Source organism: Erinaceus europaeus, chromosome 3 (assembly GCF_950295315.1).
Source record: "Erinaceus europaeus chromosome 3, mEriEur2.1, whole genome shotgun sequence".
NCBI lineage: Eukaryota > Metazoa > Chordata > Mammalia > Eulipotyphla > Erinaceidae > Erinaceus > Erinaceus europaeus.
In genome coordinates, this window is record NC_080164.1 from 65,262,000 (window position 1) to 65,276,320 (window position 14,321).

Sequence of the window (14,321 nt, forward strand, 5' to 3'; positions counted from 1 at the left end):
TGGGAAATAGCACTGGTCATGAAAAATATTTTCATGGCTAAGATTCTGAGGTCCCAGGTCCTATTCCCAGCATCACTATAAGCCAGAACTGATCAGTGTTCTGGTCTGTCTAATCTATCTATATTTCTCCTTCATTTAAAAAAATAAATAAGAGAGTCAGGCGGTAGCACAGCGGGTTAAGCACACGTGGCGCAAAGCGCAAGGACCAGTATAAGGATCCTGGTTCGAGCCCTGGCTCCCCACATGCAAGGGAGTTGCTTCACAAGTGGTGAAGCAGGTCTGCAGATGTCTATCTTTCTCTCCCCCTCTGTCTTCCCCTCCTCTCTCCATTTCTCTCTGTCCTATCCAACAATAATGACATCAGTAACAACAATAATAACATCAATAAAAAACAAGGGCAACAAAAGTGAAAATAAATAAATTAAAAAAAAATAGGGGGCCAGGCAGTGGCACACCTAGCTAAGTGCACAAAGCTCTATGTGTGAGGACTTGCACAAGGACGCAGGTTCCAGCCCCTGCTTCCCACCTGCAGCAGGAATGCTTCACTAGGGGTGAAGCAGGTCTGCTGATGTCTATCCTTCTTTCTCCTTCTTTATCTCCTTGTTCTCTCTCAATTTCTCTCTGTCCTATTAAATAAAATGAAAAAAGGGAAAAATGGCTGTTAGAAGAAGTAGTAGTGCCAACAAACCCTAGCGATAACCCTGGAGACAAATAAATAAATAACAATTTAAAGAACTACAATGCAGGGGCCAGGTGATGGCACACATTATAGTGCGCAAGGATCCAGGTTCAAGTCCCTGGTCCACCTTCAGGGGGAAAGCTTCATGAGTGGTAAAGCAGGGCTGCAGGTGTCTCTCTGTTTCTCTCCCTTTCTATCTCTCTCCTCCTCTGCTCTCAATTTTTCTCTGTCTATACAGTATAAATAAAAGATTAAAAACTGTTTTTAAAAAGAACTATCATGCATATATTATGTCTGTATGTGGGGTGCTTTTCTATGTTCTCTCTAGCAAAAATTAGTTTATTGTGAATTATATAAATATGTGTCTATATGTATGTGTAATATACATATGGTAAAAAAATAAATGTATCTTTCAAAAGAGTTGAAAGATGAACAGACCTAGTAGGCTAACACAGAATGCAGATGTATCAAAGAAAACAGGGAGCGTTTTAAAAATATATTTATTTAATAGACAGCCAGAAACTGAGAGGTAGGGGATAAAGAGGGAGAGTGAGAGTGGTCTGGGAGGTGGCTTAGTGGATAAGGCATTGGACTCTCAGGCATGAGGTCCTGAGTTCGATCCCCAACAGCACATGTACTAGAGTGATGTTGGTACTTTCTCTCCTCCTGTCTTTCTCATTAATTAATAAATAAAATCTTTAAAAAAAAAAAAAGGGAGTCAGGCGGTAGCACAGCAGGTTAAGCACAGGTGGCGCAAAGTGCAAGGAGTGTTGTAAAGATCCGGGTTTGAGGCCCCGCTCCCCACCTGCAGGGAGTTGCTTCACAGGTGGTGAAGCAGGTCTGCAGGTGTCTTTCTCTCCTACTCTCTCTCTCTCCTCTTCTCTTCATTTTCCTCTGTCTTATCCACCAACAGTGACATCAACAATAATTACAATAATAAAACAACAAGGGCAGCTAAAGGGAATAAATAAATATTAAAAAAAAAAAAGAGGGAGAGAGAGAGAGAGAAAGACAGACACTTGCAACACTGTTTCACTGCTCGAAAAGCTTTCCCCCTGCAGGTGGGGTATGGGGGCTCAAACCTGGGTCCTTGTACACTGTAACATGTGCTTTCAAACAGGTGCACCACCACCTGGCCCAAACAGGAAGCTTTTAACATTGCTGGACCAATGTCCTGACTTGAGGGTGAGGTAAAAGGATAAGCAAACTTATATGGCAATAGAGAGATTATCCACTCTGTACAATCATATGGTTTGTGTATCTGATCCAAAAGATCTTTGCAAAGTTCTTTGCACCAAGTAGAATAAGCATCTTAATAACTTCACTGGCAAATATATTAAGAAAAGCTGAGGGGGAGTCAGGCGGTAGTGCAGCGGGTTAAGCGCATGTGGCGCAAAGTGCAAGGACCGGCGTAAGAGGACCGGCGTAAGGAGCCCGGTTCAAGCCCCCGGCTCCCTACCTGCAGGGGAGTCGCTTCACAGGTGGTGAAGCAGGTCTGCAGGTGTCTGTCTTTCTTTCCTCCTCTATGTCTTCCCCTCCTCTCTCTATTCTCTCTGTTCTATCCAACAATGTTGACATCAATAATAGCTAAAACAACAATAAAAACAATAAGGGCAATAAAAAAGGAAATAAACAAATAAATATTTTTTTAAAAAAAGAAAAGCTGAGAGCGAGAAATCCATTGGTTCTAACCTTTCTCTAGGGTCAACACTGCCATTTACAATGCCAACCACTGTCTCTTATTCTGCTAAGAGTGGGGTCTGGTTTGTCGCCATAATACTGAAGCCTCAAAAGAGAAAACTAATAACCAAGTGATATTTTCAAAAAGGGGTGAGATGGGGAGTTGGGCGGTAGCTCAGTGGGTTAAGCACATGTGGCGGCAACGCGCAAAGACCAGGTATCTCTCTGTCTCTCTATCTCCCCTACCCCTCTCGATCTCTGGCTATCTCTATCCAATAAATAAAGATAATAAAAAAAAAATTAAAACAAAATTCATTCCAGAATTCGGTGGTGGCTTACTCAGCTGGGTGCACATGTTATTATGTACAAGGACCCGATTCAAGTCCCTAGTCCACATTTGCAGGGCAGAAGCTTTATGAGGGTGAAGCAAGTACTGTAGGTCTCTCTCTCTCTCTCTCTCCCCACTCAATTTCTATCAATCTTATCAAAGAAAGAATAAAAATAAACAAATAAATGGGAGGGGCGGAAGACCATTGGGAGGTGTGGATGTATCATGCAGACACTGAACTCCAGTAATAACCCCAATGGCAATAAAAAAAATGAGAATAAATGAATAAAATAGCAACAATTCACCTTAGGTGATATAAAATAAGATCACAGTTTTTACCCCAATGACTCTCATCACGCCTTCAATAGCTGCAAAGATGAAGTAGAGAAGCCCCAGTCCAATCACTCTGTGCATGACTGTTCCTAAACGAGGCCTGGAATGAGAGAGAAATAAGAAAAATCATGGGTAAGTAAAATTCATCTGAATGTAATGATTGGTCTTATATCCAGTATCAGAGAAGTCACTAATCTAGAGCCTGTTCATGCTCTAAAATACAGTTTTGGGGTACACTTTTCTCTTGGAAACAAGAAAGAAAAAACAAACAAACAAAAACTCCTTCTCTAAGACCTGAAGCTGTACTGACAGCCAAGAAGCAATATTTGAGGTCACACAAGTGCCAAATGATTTTAAAGCTGAGATTCAAGCAATGTAATTGATATGTCTAACTTTTTTTTTTTTTTTTTTTATCTCCAGGGTTATTGCTGGGGCTCAGTGCCTATACTACGAATCCACAGCTCCTGGAGGCAATTTTTCCTATTTAGTTGCCCATGTTGTTGTCATTATTATTGTCATTGTTGTTCTTGGATAGGACAGAGAGAATGGAGAGAGGAGGGGAAGAAGAGGGGGAGAGAAAGACACCTGCAGACCTGCTTTACTGCCCGTGAAGAGAACCCCCTGCAAGTGGGGAGCCGGGAGCTTGAACCAGGATCCTTATGCTAGTCCTTAAGCTTTGTGCCATGTGCACTTGACCCACTGTGCTACCATCTGACCCCCAGTAACTTTTTATAGAATAAGAGTAGATTTATGAACTCTAGGAGGGATAAGTACCAACTTCTAAATGTCTCTAAAAGAAATAATTATTTAATTCATTAACATCAATCAAAAACCATTCTGGGGATAAGGAAGGTGGCTCACAGGAGAGCATGTGCTTTCTACATGTGATGTCTTAGGCTCAAATACCAGAATGATATGGAGAATCAAACAAAAAGCAATAAAATTCCATGACTGGTAGAACAGTACTTGGTTCCTCTCTCATAGAAAAGTGGGATGCAGTGGGCCAGGTGGTGGCACAGCAGGTTGAGCACATGTCACTACATCCAGGAACCCAGGTTCAGGCCCCCACTCTCCACCTGCAGGTGGGATGCTTCACAAGTGAGGCAGGTCTGCAGGTTTATGTCTTTCTCCCTCCCTATCTCCCTCTTTCTATTCCGCTTGGTCATATCAAATAAAGTCGAAAGAAGAAAAAAAATCCTTATGACTATTTCTTTAGTCTCAGTGATAAATGAACCAAGGTCAGATGGGACGGAGAAGTATAAGAAATTAGAAATTTGAGGGGCAAGAGGGGCATAGTGGTCTTCTGCAGAGTGGGAGAATGAGATACACATATTAGAAGGGACTCTAGAAATTTCATGACCTTGCCTTGAGTTGCAAGGTCATAAAATGAGCAGACTGTGCAGCACAGGTATGACCCTGACATAGATGAAATGCTGAATTGACCAAGGGAGGCTGACCAAGAGAAAGTCAGGGAGCTTCTGGTATAGGAAAGCATATACCGGATGTTAGGGCGATCTGGCTGCGACACCTGTCACCCCATTGATCGCCAGAGTTGATTCAGCTGATCTGGCTGGCTAGGTGGGTGTCCCCTTCCTCCCTCACCACTCCATGTGCGTCCCTCCTTAAGCTGTGTGCTCGGTCAAAGAGGAAGGCCTTCCTTGAACAGAGACGGACCGGTCTTCGTCTTCGGTCGAGGGTATACGAGTAGCTACGCTCCCCTGCTAGAATATCCAAACAAGCTCTCAAGGAAAGCACATACCTTGCCAAACTAGAGGGAGATGGTAAGTCAAAAAGCCAGGGGATCCCACAAGGATTAGAGAATGATAGGAGCTGACATAGTAGAGAAAGTAAACAGGAAGTAGAAGAGGTGACAGCTGAAAAACAGACGGCCTCAAATTAGGATTGTGAAGTAGATGCAATTATACATAACAAAGTCTAGAAAATCATCAGCAAACAGTAGCTGAAATAAGGTGAGATCAGGTTGCTTAAAGACTCACTTAGGATGCTAAAAGTCCAGGGAACCCTGACAGGTGAGGTAGGGAGAGAAAAGACAGTAGAACAAGTACTCAGGAGTTATAGAATGAGGGAAGAAATGTGAAAGTTGACAGGGGACTGTGATAAAGATGTAGCAGCTGGTCTATTCTGAAAGCCTGGGCTTCTAGGAATCAGAAGACATTAGAGGGACTAGGAAATAGCTCACTCAGCAGAGTGCACACCTTACCGTGTATAAGACCCTGAGTTCAAGCCCTGGCACCAACTAGGAGCACATGGACAGCACCGGGGGAGCTCCATGAATGGTAGAGTAGTACTGTGGTATGTCACCTGGCTCTCTCTCCCTCTCTTCTTTTTCTCTCTCTACATAGGAAAAATATTGCATAAGGGAAGACCATCAAACAGTAGTATCATTCATGTATGAAACCCTGTGTTCATTCCTTGGTGCTACATAGGGGGGAAAGCAAACAAGCAAATATTAGAGGAAAAGGAAAAACAAAGGTCTGAAAAAGGCAGTGAGGATAAAGAGGACAAGCTCTTCCATATTCGTACCCAGAGACTGACTCCCAGGCAGCACTGAGAAAAAGTCGGCCTGCTCTAGAGGGTCTGAAGGAATGGAAGAGGTTTCAGCTAGAAATTCTGTTGTCTTGGGGCTTATTCCTCTCTTCTTAGAATGCTCAAATACAGTCCTAGAAGCATAGCTAATTTATCCTGGAAATACAGATGATTTGAACTTCAAGAATCATTTAAAATTTTCCATTAACCTCAAAGTAGGTAATTTTTTCATCTATTTGGTTGTCAGAAAAGTCATAATATGTATTTTCTTTTTTTCCCTTCCCACCATCCCCCTCCTCCCCTTTTTTTGCCACCAGGAGTTGGGCAAAAACATCAACTGTTTCTGGTGGCCATTTTTCCTTTTTTTTTTTTTTCCTTTTTCTTTCTTCCTTTTATTAATGTGATAGGATGAGAGAAACTGAGAAGAAAAGACCAGGAATGGATGGTGGCGTGCCTGGTTGAGTGCACACATTACAATACGCAAAGACCTAGGTTCAAGTTCCTGGACCTCTCCTGCTGGGGGAATGCTTCATGAGCAGAGAGTGGTGCTGCAGGTGCTTCTCTCTCTATCTACCCCTCCCCTCTCAATTTCTCTCATCCAAAACAAACAAATAAAAGAGATGGAAAGAGAAAGACACCTGTAGAGCTGCTTCACCACTAGTGAAATTTCCCCCCTGCAGGTGGGGAGCATGGCTCAAACCTACATCCTCGCTCATGGTAATGTGAGAGCTCAATTGGTTGTGCCACCGCCTGGACCCCTTTTCTGTGTTTTTCTATGCAAAAATAACTTTCCTGACAACCCAATAATTATACAAAGTTACTGGATTTCAAATTCAGGATATTTATCTACGGGCAGTATAAAACAGCACATGGCAGAGGACCTAGTGGGGGTTGTATTGTTATATGGGAAACTGGGGAATGTTATGCATGCACAAACTATTGTATTTACTGTTGAATGTAAAACATTAATTCCCCAATAAAGAAATTAAAAAAATGGAAATGGAAAATGCTGTTAAAATTATGTTCTTGCAAGTATCAGAATGATAGTTGAATGTGTCATGGCATAAAATTTATATAGCTGAGGACCCAGAATCCAGAGGTGAGTAGTGCTGTGCTCTGCTCTCTCTCATAAAAATAAATAAGTCTTTAAAAAATATATCTTATCTAGCAAAAACAGTTCAGTTGGGTAGCAAGTTGCTTTGGCATGTGCACAATCTAGGCTTAAGTCCAGCCTTTACCAGCTTCAATGCTTCAATGCTGTGGTCTGTCTCAATCTAAAAAAAAAAAAAAAAGAATATTTGCCTATGAGATTTATATTATGATAATAAGAAGTTTACAGAAGTCATAAGTACTGGAAGAGAATCATAAGATTGAGGAGACTTGGAATCTTTTTTTTTCAAGACACCAATACTTACTTCACAATGCCATAGCCCAAGCTCACAATGATCACAAGGAGACGAGCCAGTGTTCTCTTAATTGCTGATATCAGTTCTGCAAATATCAACAAACCTTTGGCTAAGGAGGAAGAGAAACAGTAATTCATTACATGTACATTTGGAGGCCTGTCACCAATAGTCCAAATATGTACCATGCAAGCTCTATTCTGACTTCAAATGAATTAGCCAGATTCCAAAGTAACGTAATCCAACTGTTTTGTGAAAACCTCAATGAAGGGGGGGGGGGGGGGTGGCGGTGCACTACATCTTGAAGAAGTTATTCCATATTTGATCATCTCGATTGAGCACAGCTTTCTTATAACAACCTACAATCTATATCCCTGAGTTTTCCTCATGAATTTTGTCCTTCTTGCCCTGTAAATACTCCCTTTTTACAGAGGAAAGGATGGTGGGAAGAAAGGGTGAAAATGTTACAAAGATTCCTTCACACCCAATGTTCCCCCATCAGTAATTTTGTGTTGTTTTCATTTAATCACCTTAGGGGATGGGTTTTTCTTTTCTCTAGGTGGAAATCAAGGGAAAGAGAAAAGTGAGCAAAGAGGAAAGGAAGACCACACACGTGCTAGCCCAGATTCAAGTCTAAATCTGATAGTCTCATCTTGGCATCCATCCTCTTCATCTAAAAATACGGCTCTTCCCAAATCACTGTATGAAGGGGTTATCTCCTGGAGCTTTGCTCATAAAGGCTAAAGAGCCTCTTGGATTATAGTGTATTAGGGAGATAGTTACAACTTACTTGATAGCCCAGTGTTGTTGATGTTTTGGTATTCACTATAAAAAACTGCTTTTTCAATCATTCCCAAGAAGATAACAGCTGCAATCCAGAACTGGATTCTTAAAATATCTTTCCAATAGCAGGCAGACCATATCAGCCAGAGTACACCAAGCAAAATATAAATAATACACATCACCATGTAAAACTGTAGAAAGAGAAGCTATTTTAGTCAGCTTAAGCCTTTTGTGATCACTTGAAAATTGACAATTCTATATTCAACTATATATAAATCAGAGCACTGCTCAGCTCTGGCTTATTGTGGTGCTGGGGATTGAACCTGCAATGAGCCTCAGACACTAAAGTCATTTTTCCATAACTATCATGCTATCTCCCCAGCCCTCTAATCTTTTATTTTTCTGGTCATTCTGGAACGAGAAATACAGGATAAGTCAACACATGCTACTAAGAGATTACATTTAAGTCACTGATTTTCCAATTAAAAAACCTGGGGCCCAGTGCTAGTGCACCTGGTTAAGCGCACATGTGACAGTACACAAAGACCCAGGTTCGAGCTTCCAGTCCCCACCTGCAGGGGGGAAGCTTCACAAGTGGTGAAGCAGTGCTGCAGGTGTCTCTCTGTCTCTCTCCCAATCTATCACCCCCTTCTCAATTTCTGGCTGCCTCTATCCAATAAATAAAGATTAAGAAAAATTTTTTAAAAATGACAGAAGTCCTTAAAAAAAAGAGAGAGAGAGAGGAGTCGGGTGGTAGCGCAGCGAGTTAAGTGCACGTGGCGCAAAGCGCAAGGACTGGCATAAGGATCCCGGTTCGAGGCCCCGGCTCCCCACCTGTAGGGGAGTCACTTCACAGACAGTGAAGCAGGTCTGTAGGTGTCAGTCTTTGTCTCCCCCTCTCTGTCTTCTCCTCCTCTCTCCATTTCTCTCTGTCCTAACAATGACATCAATAATAACTACAATAATAAAACAACAAGGGTAACAACAGGGAATAAATAAATAAATAAATGAGAGAGAGAAGTACTCACAATCATTAGAGGCCAATCTGATGCAGAGATATAGCCATGAGGTCCCCTCATAGAAAGAGAAACTGGAGGAAGAGTGGGGATAAAGACATTCAAGAGTTAAATTAAGTCTTTTTTTTTTTTTTTAAGAAAAAAGTCATTTCCCAGAAGTGACCAGAAACAAGTTAAGCTAACAAATGCTGAATAACCTAGCACACAAAAGGTACTAACTACTAAATTGCCTGATTAATTTCAAGAGATACCTATACTTACATGCATGCTATTGTAAAAATCCAGGTCTAATTTGACCTTATCCTTTTTTTTTTTTTCATTTTTGTTGTGTGTTTTATTTTATTTGATAAGACAGAGAGAAATCGAGAAGGGAAGAGGAGCTAGCTAGCTAGAGAGCATTGCTACACTACTACAGCACTGCTTCAACACCAGTGAAGCTTTCCCCCTGAAGGTGGGGGCTTGAACCCAGGCCCTTCCTTGAGTATTATAATGTGTGTGCTCAACTAGGTGCACCACTGCCTCACCCTGACTCTATTCTTTATGTATTTCAGACAGGCCTTTTGCTGAGTCACTGTGTAGGACTTTAAACTTCTTGGTGCAACTTGGGATAAATTACTGAACTCAAGCATATAGTTTGGACTGTTGTTCAAAACAGCAAAAGTAAATGGCGTATAAGTATAGAACAAGCAAGACTTGCAGGGTCCATCTGTTGGTCAATCACTAACTAGTGGGGGCTTAAAAATGCCAGCAGGTGCACGAAGGACCAGCGGCATAAGGATCCTGGTTCCAGCCCCCGGCTCCCCACCTGCAGAGAGTCACTTCACAGGTGGTGAAACAGGTCTGCAGCTGTCTCTTTTTCTCTCCCCCTGTCTTTCCGTCTTCTCTCGATTTCTCTCTGTCCTATCCTATCTATCAATAACTACAACATAAAACAAGGGCAACAAAAGGGAATAAATAATTATTAAAAGAAAATGCCAGCAGGGGCTAGTGTCAGGGGAAAGGACAAAATGCACAGGCTAGGCAGTAGAATGGTGTTAGTGATGCTGCCCTCTCTGCTTGGTACGGCACAACTCTGGGCAGACCTACTGCTAATTTTCTAGAGCAGCCATCTCCACCACCTTCCCCACGGCACAGCTGTTCCATGTCTCCTCTGCAGTGATGTCTGCCTTACCTCCCCACTGGACTGGGTGTCTCTCGGAGACAAAGGCTCAACCTCTGAGTCCCAAGTGTATGTATTATAGTAGTGTGTAAATTCCCAGGACCCTCATATTGTTTAGCTACTGTCTGCCCAGAAAACACCTGCTCTGTAAAATGACAATCATTCCCTTAAAAATGGCTTACTGGAGGCTGGGCGGTGGTGTACCAGGTTAAGTGCATACATTATCATGCACAAGGATCCAGGTTCAAGCCCTCACCCCTCCACCTGCAGAGGGGATGTTTCATGAGCAGTGAAGCAGGTCTTCAGTCTCTCTTTCTTTCTCTCTCTCTCCTTATTTCCTTCCCCCTTCTTAGTTTCTTTGTCCTATCAAATAAAACAGAAAAAAGGAAGGAAGGAAGGAAGGAAGGAAGGAAGGAAGGAAGGAAGGAAGGGAGAAAGGAAGGAAAGCAGACAGGGAGGGAGGAAAAAAATGGCCACTGGAAGTGGTGGATTCATAGTGCTGGCACTGAGACCCAGCAATAACCCCTGGCAATTAAAAAAAAAAAAAGGCTTATTGCAAGTCTACTCTTGCAGTGGTAACTTGGACCTCAGCTTAGTTTAGCCAGGAATAGAGGGTCTACCTTGGTGGGCAGAACAAGGAAAAGGAAGCTCAGAGAACACAACCTGCTAGCAGACCTAAAACTCCCACTCCTCAGCAATACAGAGATTAAAAGAAAAGAAAAAAAAAAAAAAAAAAGAGGAGTCAGGAGGTAGCGCAGCGGATTAAGCACATGTGGCACAAAGCGCAAGGGCTGGCTTAAAGATCCCGGTTCAATTCCCCAACTGCAGGGGAGTCGCTTCACAGGCAGTGAAGCAGATCTGCAGGTGTCTATCTTTCTCTCCCACTCTGTCTGTCCCGCCTCTCTCCATTTCTCTCTGTCCTATCCAACAATGACAACAATAATAATTACAACAACAAAACAAGGGCAACAAAAGGGAATAAATAAATTAAATTAAAATTAAAAAGGGGGACCTTTTAATTTTTTTTTGTATTATCTTTATTTATTGGACAGAGACAGCCAGAAATTGAGAGGGATGGGAGAAAATAGAGGGAGAAAGACAGAGACACCTGCAGCCCTGCTTCACCACTTGTGAAGCTCTCCCCCTGCAGGTGGGAACCGAAGGCTTGAACCTGGGTTCTTGGGCACTCTACTGTGAGCGCTTAACCAAGTGCGCTGCCGCCCAGCCCCCAAAAAAGGCCTTTTAAAGACAACAATTTTTTTAAAAAATATTTTTTAAATTTATTAACAAGAGGGACAGGAGGAGAAAGAACCAGACATCACTCTGGTACATGTGCTGCTGGGGATTGAACTCAGGACCTCATGCTAAAGAGTCCAACACTTTATCCACTGTGCCACCTCCTGGACCTCAGACAATAATTTTTTAATTTAAATCTGCTTTATTGTTATATACAAGATTAACAGATAACAGGGGTATAATTCCACACCACTCCCAGAGCCAAACTGTGTCCCCACCCCCTCAATGATAACCACCATAGTTCCCCTAAAGTTTCATATATATATATATATATATATATATGAAGCTTCCCACCACAAGTGGGGACCAGAGGCTTGAACCCAGGTTCCTGTGCATGGTAATGTGCACTAAACCAAGTGTACCACCACCTGGTTCCTCAATAATTATTATTTTTTATATTTATTTACTTATTTTCCCTTTTGTTGCCCTTTTTTACTATTGTTGTAGTTATTATTGATGTTGTTGTTGTTAGATAGGGCAGAGAGAAATGGAGAGAGGAGGGGAAGACAGAGAGGGGGAGAGAAAGATAGACACCTGCAGACCTGCTTCACTGCCTGTGAAGCGACTCCCCTGCAGGTGGGGAGCCGGGGGCTAGTACCAGGATCCTTATGTTGGTCCGTGAGCTTAACCCAATGGACTACCGTCTGACTCCCTCAATATTTATTTGTTTAATTTTTTTTAATATTTATTTTATTTATTCCCTTTTGTTGCCCTTGTTGGTTTATTGTTGTAGTTACTATTATTGTCGTTGTTGTTGGATAGGACAGAGAGAAATTGAGAAGGGGGGAAGACAGAGAGGAGGAGAGAAAGATAGACACCTGCAGACCTACTTCACCGCCTGTGAAGCAACTCCCCTGCAGGTGGGGAGCCAGGGTTTGAACCGGGATCCTTATGCTGGTTCTTGCGCTTTACGCCACCTGCGCTAAACCTGATGCACTACAGCCCGACTCCCCTCAATATTTCTTTTTTTAAAACAATAGTTTTTCTTTTTCTTAAACCAGAGCACTGGTCAATTTTTTTTCCCTCCAGGGGACTCGGTGCCTGCACTACAAATGCACTGCTCCTGGAGGCTATTTTTTCCTTTTTCTTGCCCTTGTTGTTATTTATGTTTGTTGTTAGAACAAAGAAAAATCGAGAGAGGATAGGAAGACAGAGAGGAGGAGAGAAAGATAAGACACTTGTAGACCTGCTTCACCGTTTGCAAAGCGACCCCCCCTTCCTGCAGGTGGGGGGCTGGGGCTCCAACTGGGATCCCTGTTGGTTCTTGGGCTTTGCGCCATGTGTGCTTAACCCACTGAGCGCAGTCCCAGCAGCGGTCAATTCTAGCTTAAGGTGCTGCTAGAGACAGAACCTAGGACCTTGGAGCTTCAGGCATGACCGTCAGTATATTACATTTCCCAAGCCAAACAATAATTTTTAATGCATTGATGATGATTATTTTCTTTCTTTTTTTTTTAAAAAAAGATTTTATTTATTTATTCATGAGAAAGATAGGAGGAGAGAGAGAAAGAACCAGACATCACTCTGGCACATGTGCTGCCAGGGACAGAACTCAGGACCTCATGCTTAAGAGTCCAATGCTTTATCCACTGCGCCACCTCCTGGACCACAGACAATGGTTATTTTCAAGAAACTGAATATAATCTACACTACATACAATTAAGGCAGTACCTACTCATCCTCTGTATTAAGATAATCTTTTCTTTTTTAATTTGGGGTGATGAGGAATTATATATACCATTATTAAGTCTAATTAAAAAAAAAACAACCTATCTTGTGATCCAAGAGATGGTGCATTAGATTAAATATTGGGTACTCAAGCATGAGGTCCTGAGTTTGATCCCTAGAAACACATGAAACAAAGTGATACCTGGATTTCTTTCTCTCTCTTCCTATCCTTTTCACTAATAAATAAATAAAACCTCTTTAAAGTTATCCTAACTTTAAATTTTCAATTCATTAAGTAACAAATATATTAGCGTTAAGATAACTAAAAGTTTTAAATCCTCCCAAATACACACATTGTTCATTTTTGTATAAATAAAGATTCATTTTGAATATTTTGTCTTAACATATAATGCAGATTTGGGTCAATAACATAACTATAGAAAATAGTAAAAGCAGACAATAAATGTGCTTGCAGTTTTACTTTACCATTCAAATTCCAATTTGCATCTGTTTTTTCCGTTTTAACAGAAACAATAAAGATGTGAAACCCATTTCTCTGTGTTCTGGCTATAACATCCTGAAACAGGAAAAGATTCTTTATGTTAATTTTTAAATTGCTACATAAGATTTAGCCAAATAATGATTCACTACCTTTAAAAACAACTTTAATTAAACTTAATTGAGTTACTTATTTAAAAAAAATCCTGACAAAATAATGAAGACAAATGGTTAGCATGGAAAGACATTGGAAGTATCCCCCCCCACTCCTTTTTTAACACTGTTCTCCTCCCAGATCCAAAAGGATGGAGATGGAAAAAAAACTTTAAAGCTTTCTTTACCTTTTAGCTATCTTCTTTCTGCAGGTTTTATTCCAGTGCTAATTTATTTATTTATTTATTTACTTATTTATTTATTTATTACTAGTGCACTGCTTAGCTCTGGCCTATGGTGGTGCTGGGGATTGAATCTGGACTTTCGGTGCCTTGAGCATGTAAGTCTTTTTTGTAAAATCATCATGCTATCTCCCCAACCCCAATGCTATCATTCTGTTTTATATAGTATGACCATTCAAACAGCTTTTTTTTTTCCCTAGTACAACTCTTCCCATATAAAGTGTTCAGGTCTTTTTTTTTTTTTCTTGTGAAATAATCAGTTTTACTAAACTGAGTAGGGAAAGAAAAAGTCTCATGACATTGTTAGACATGACTGAACCTACTATACTGGCTGAATTATTTAATCTCCTTGAGGGCCTATCAAATTGTTACTAACAGTCCCAGTGAAGACTAAACTTGCCTGCTATCATGTCTATGAACCCTCCAACGCTCCCAAACTTTTCAAGATATTTTCTGTCCTTCTTGAACATTTCCCGTACTTCCCTTTCATTTCCTACTCCCCACCTGTACACCTATGTAAAGTGAATGACTTTCCA

At 41.3% G+C, this 14,321-nt stretch overlaps 1 protein-coding gene across 2 annotated transcripts in view; it reads right to left on the minus strand.

Moving 5' to 3' along the window:
* The window catches only part of TMEM87B (transmembrane protein 87B), a 55,907-nt gene that overhangs the window by 21,066 nt on the left and 20,520 nt on the right, over window positions 1-14,321 (minus strand). For both annotated transcript variants that reach the window (XM_060187338.1, XM_060187337.1), the window contains exons 6-10: window positions 13,379-13,469; window positions 8,782-8,843; window positions 7,761-7,944; window positions 6,983-7,082; window positions 3,027-3,120 (exon numbers count right to left, since the gene is read on the minus strand). In XM_060187338.1, coding sequence (XP_060043321.1) covers window positions 3,027-3,120; window positions 6,983-7,082; window positions 7,761-7,944; window positions 8,782-8,843; window positions 13,379-13,469 — 531 coding nt within the window. The remainder of the gene's footprint in view (window positions 1-3,026; window positions 3,121-6,982; window positions 7,083-7,760; window positions 7,945-8,781; window positions 8,844-13,378; window positions 13,470-14,321) is intronic.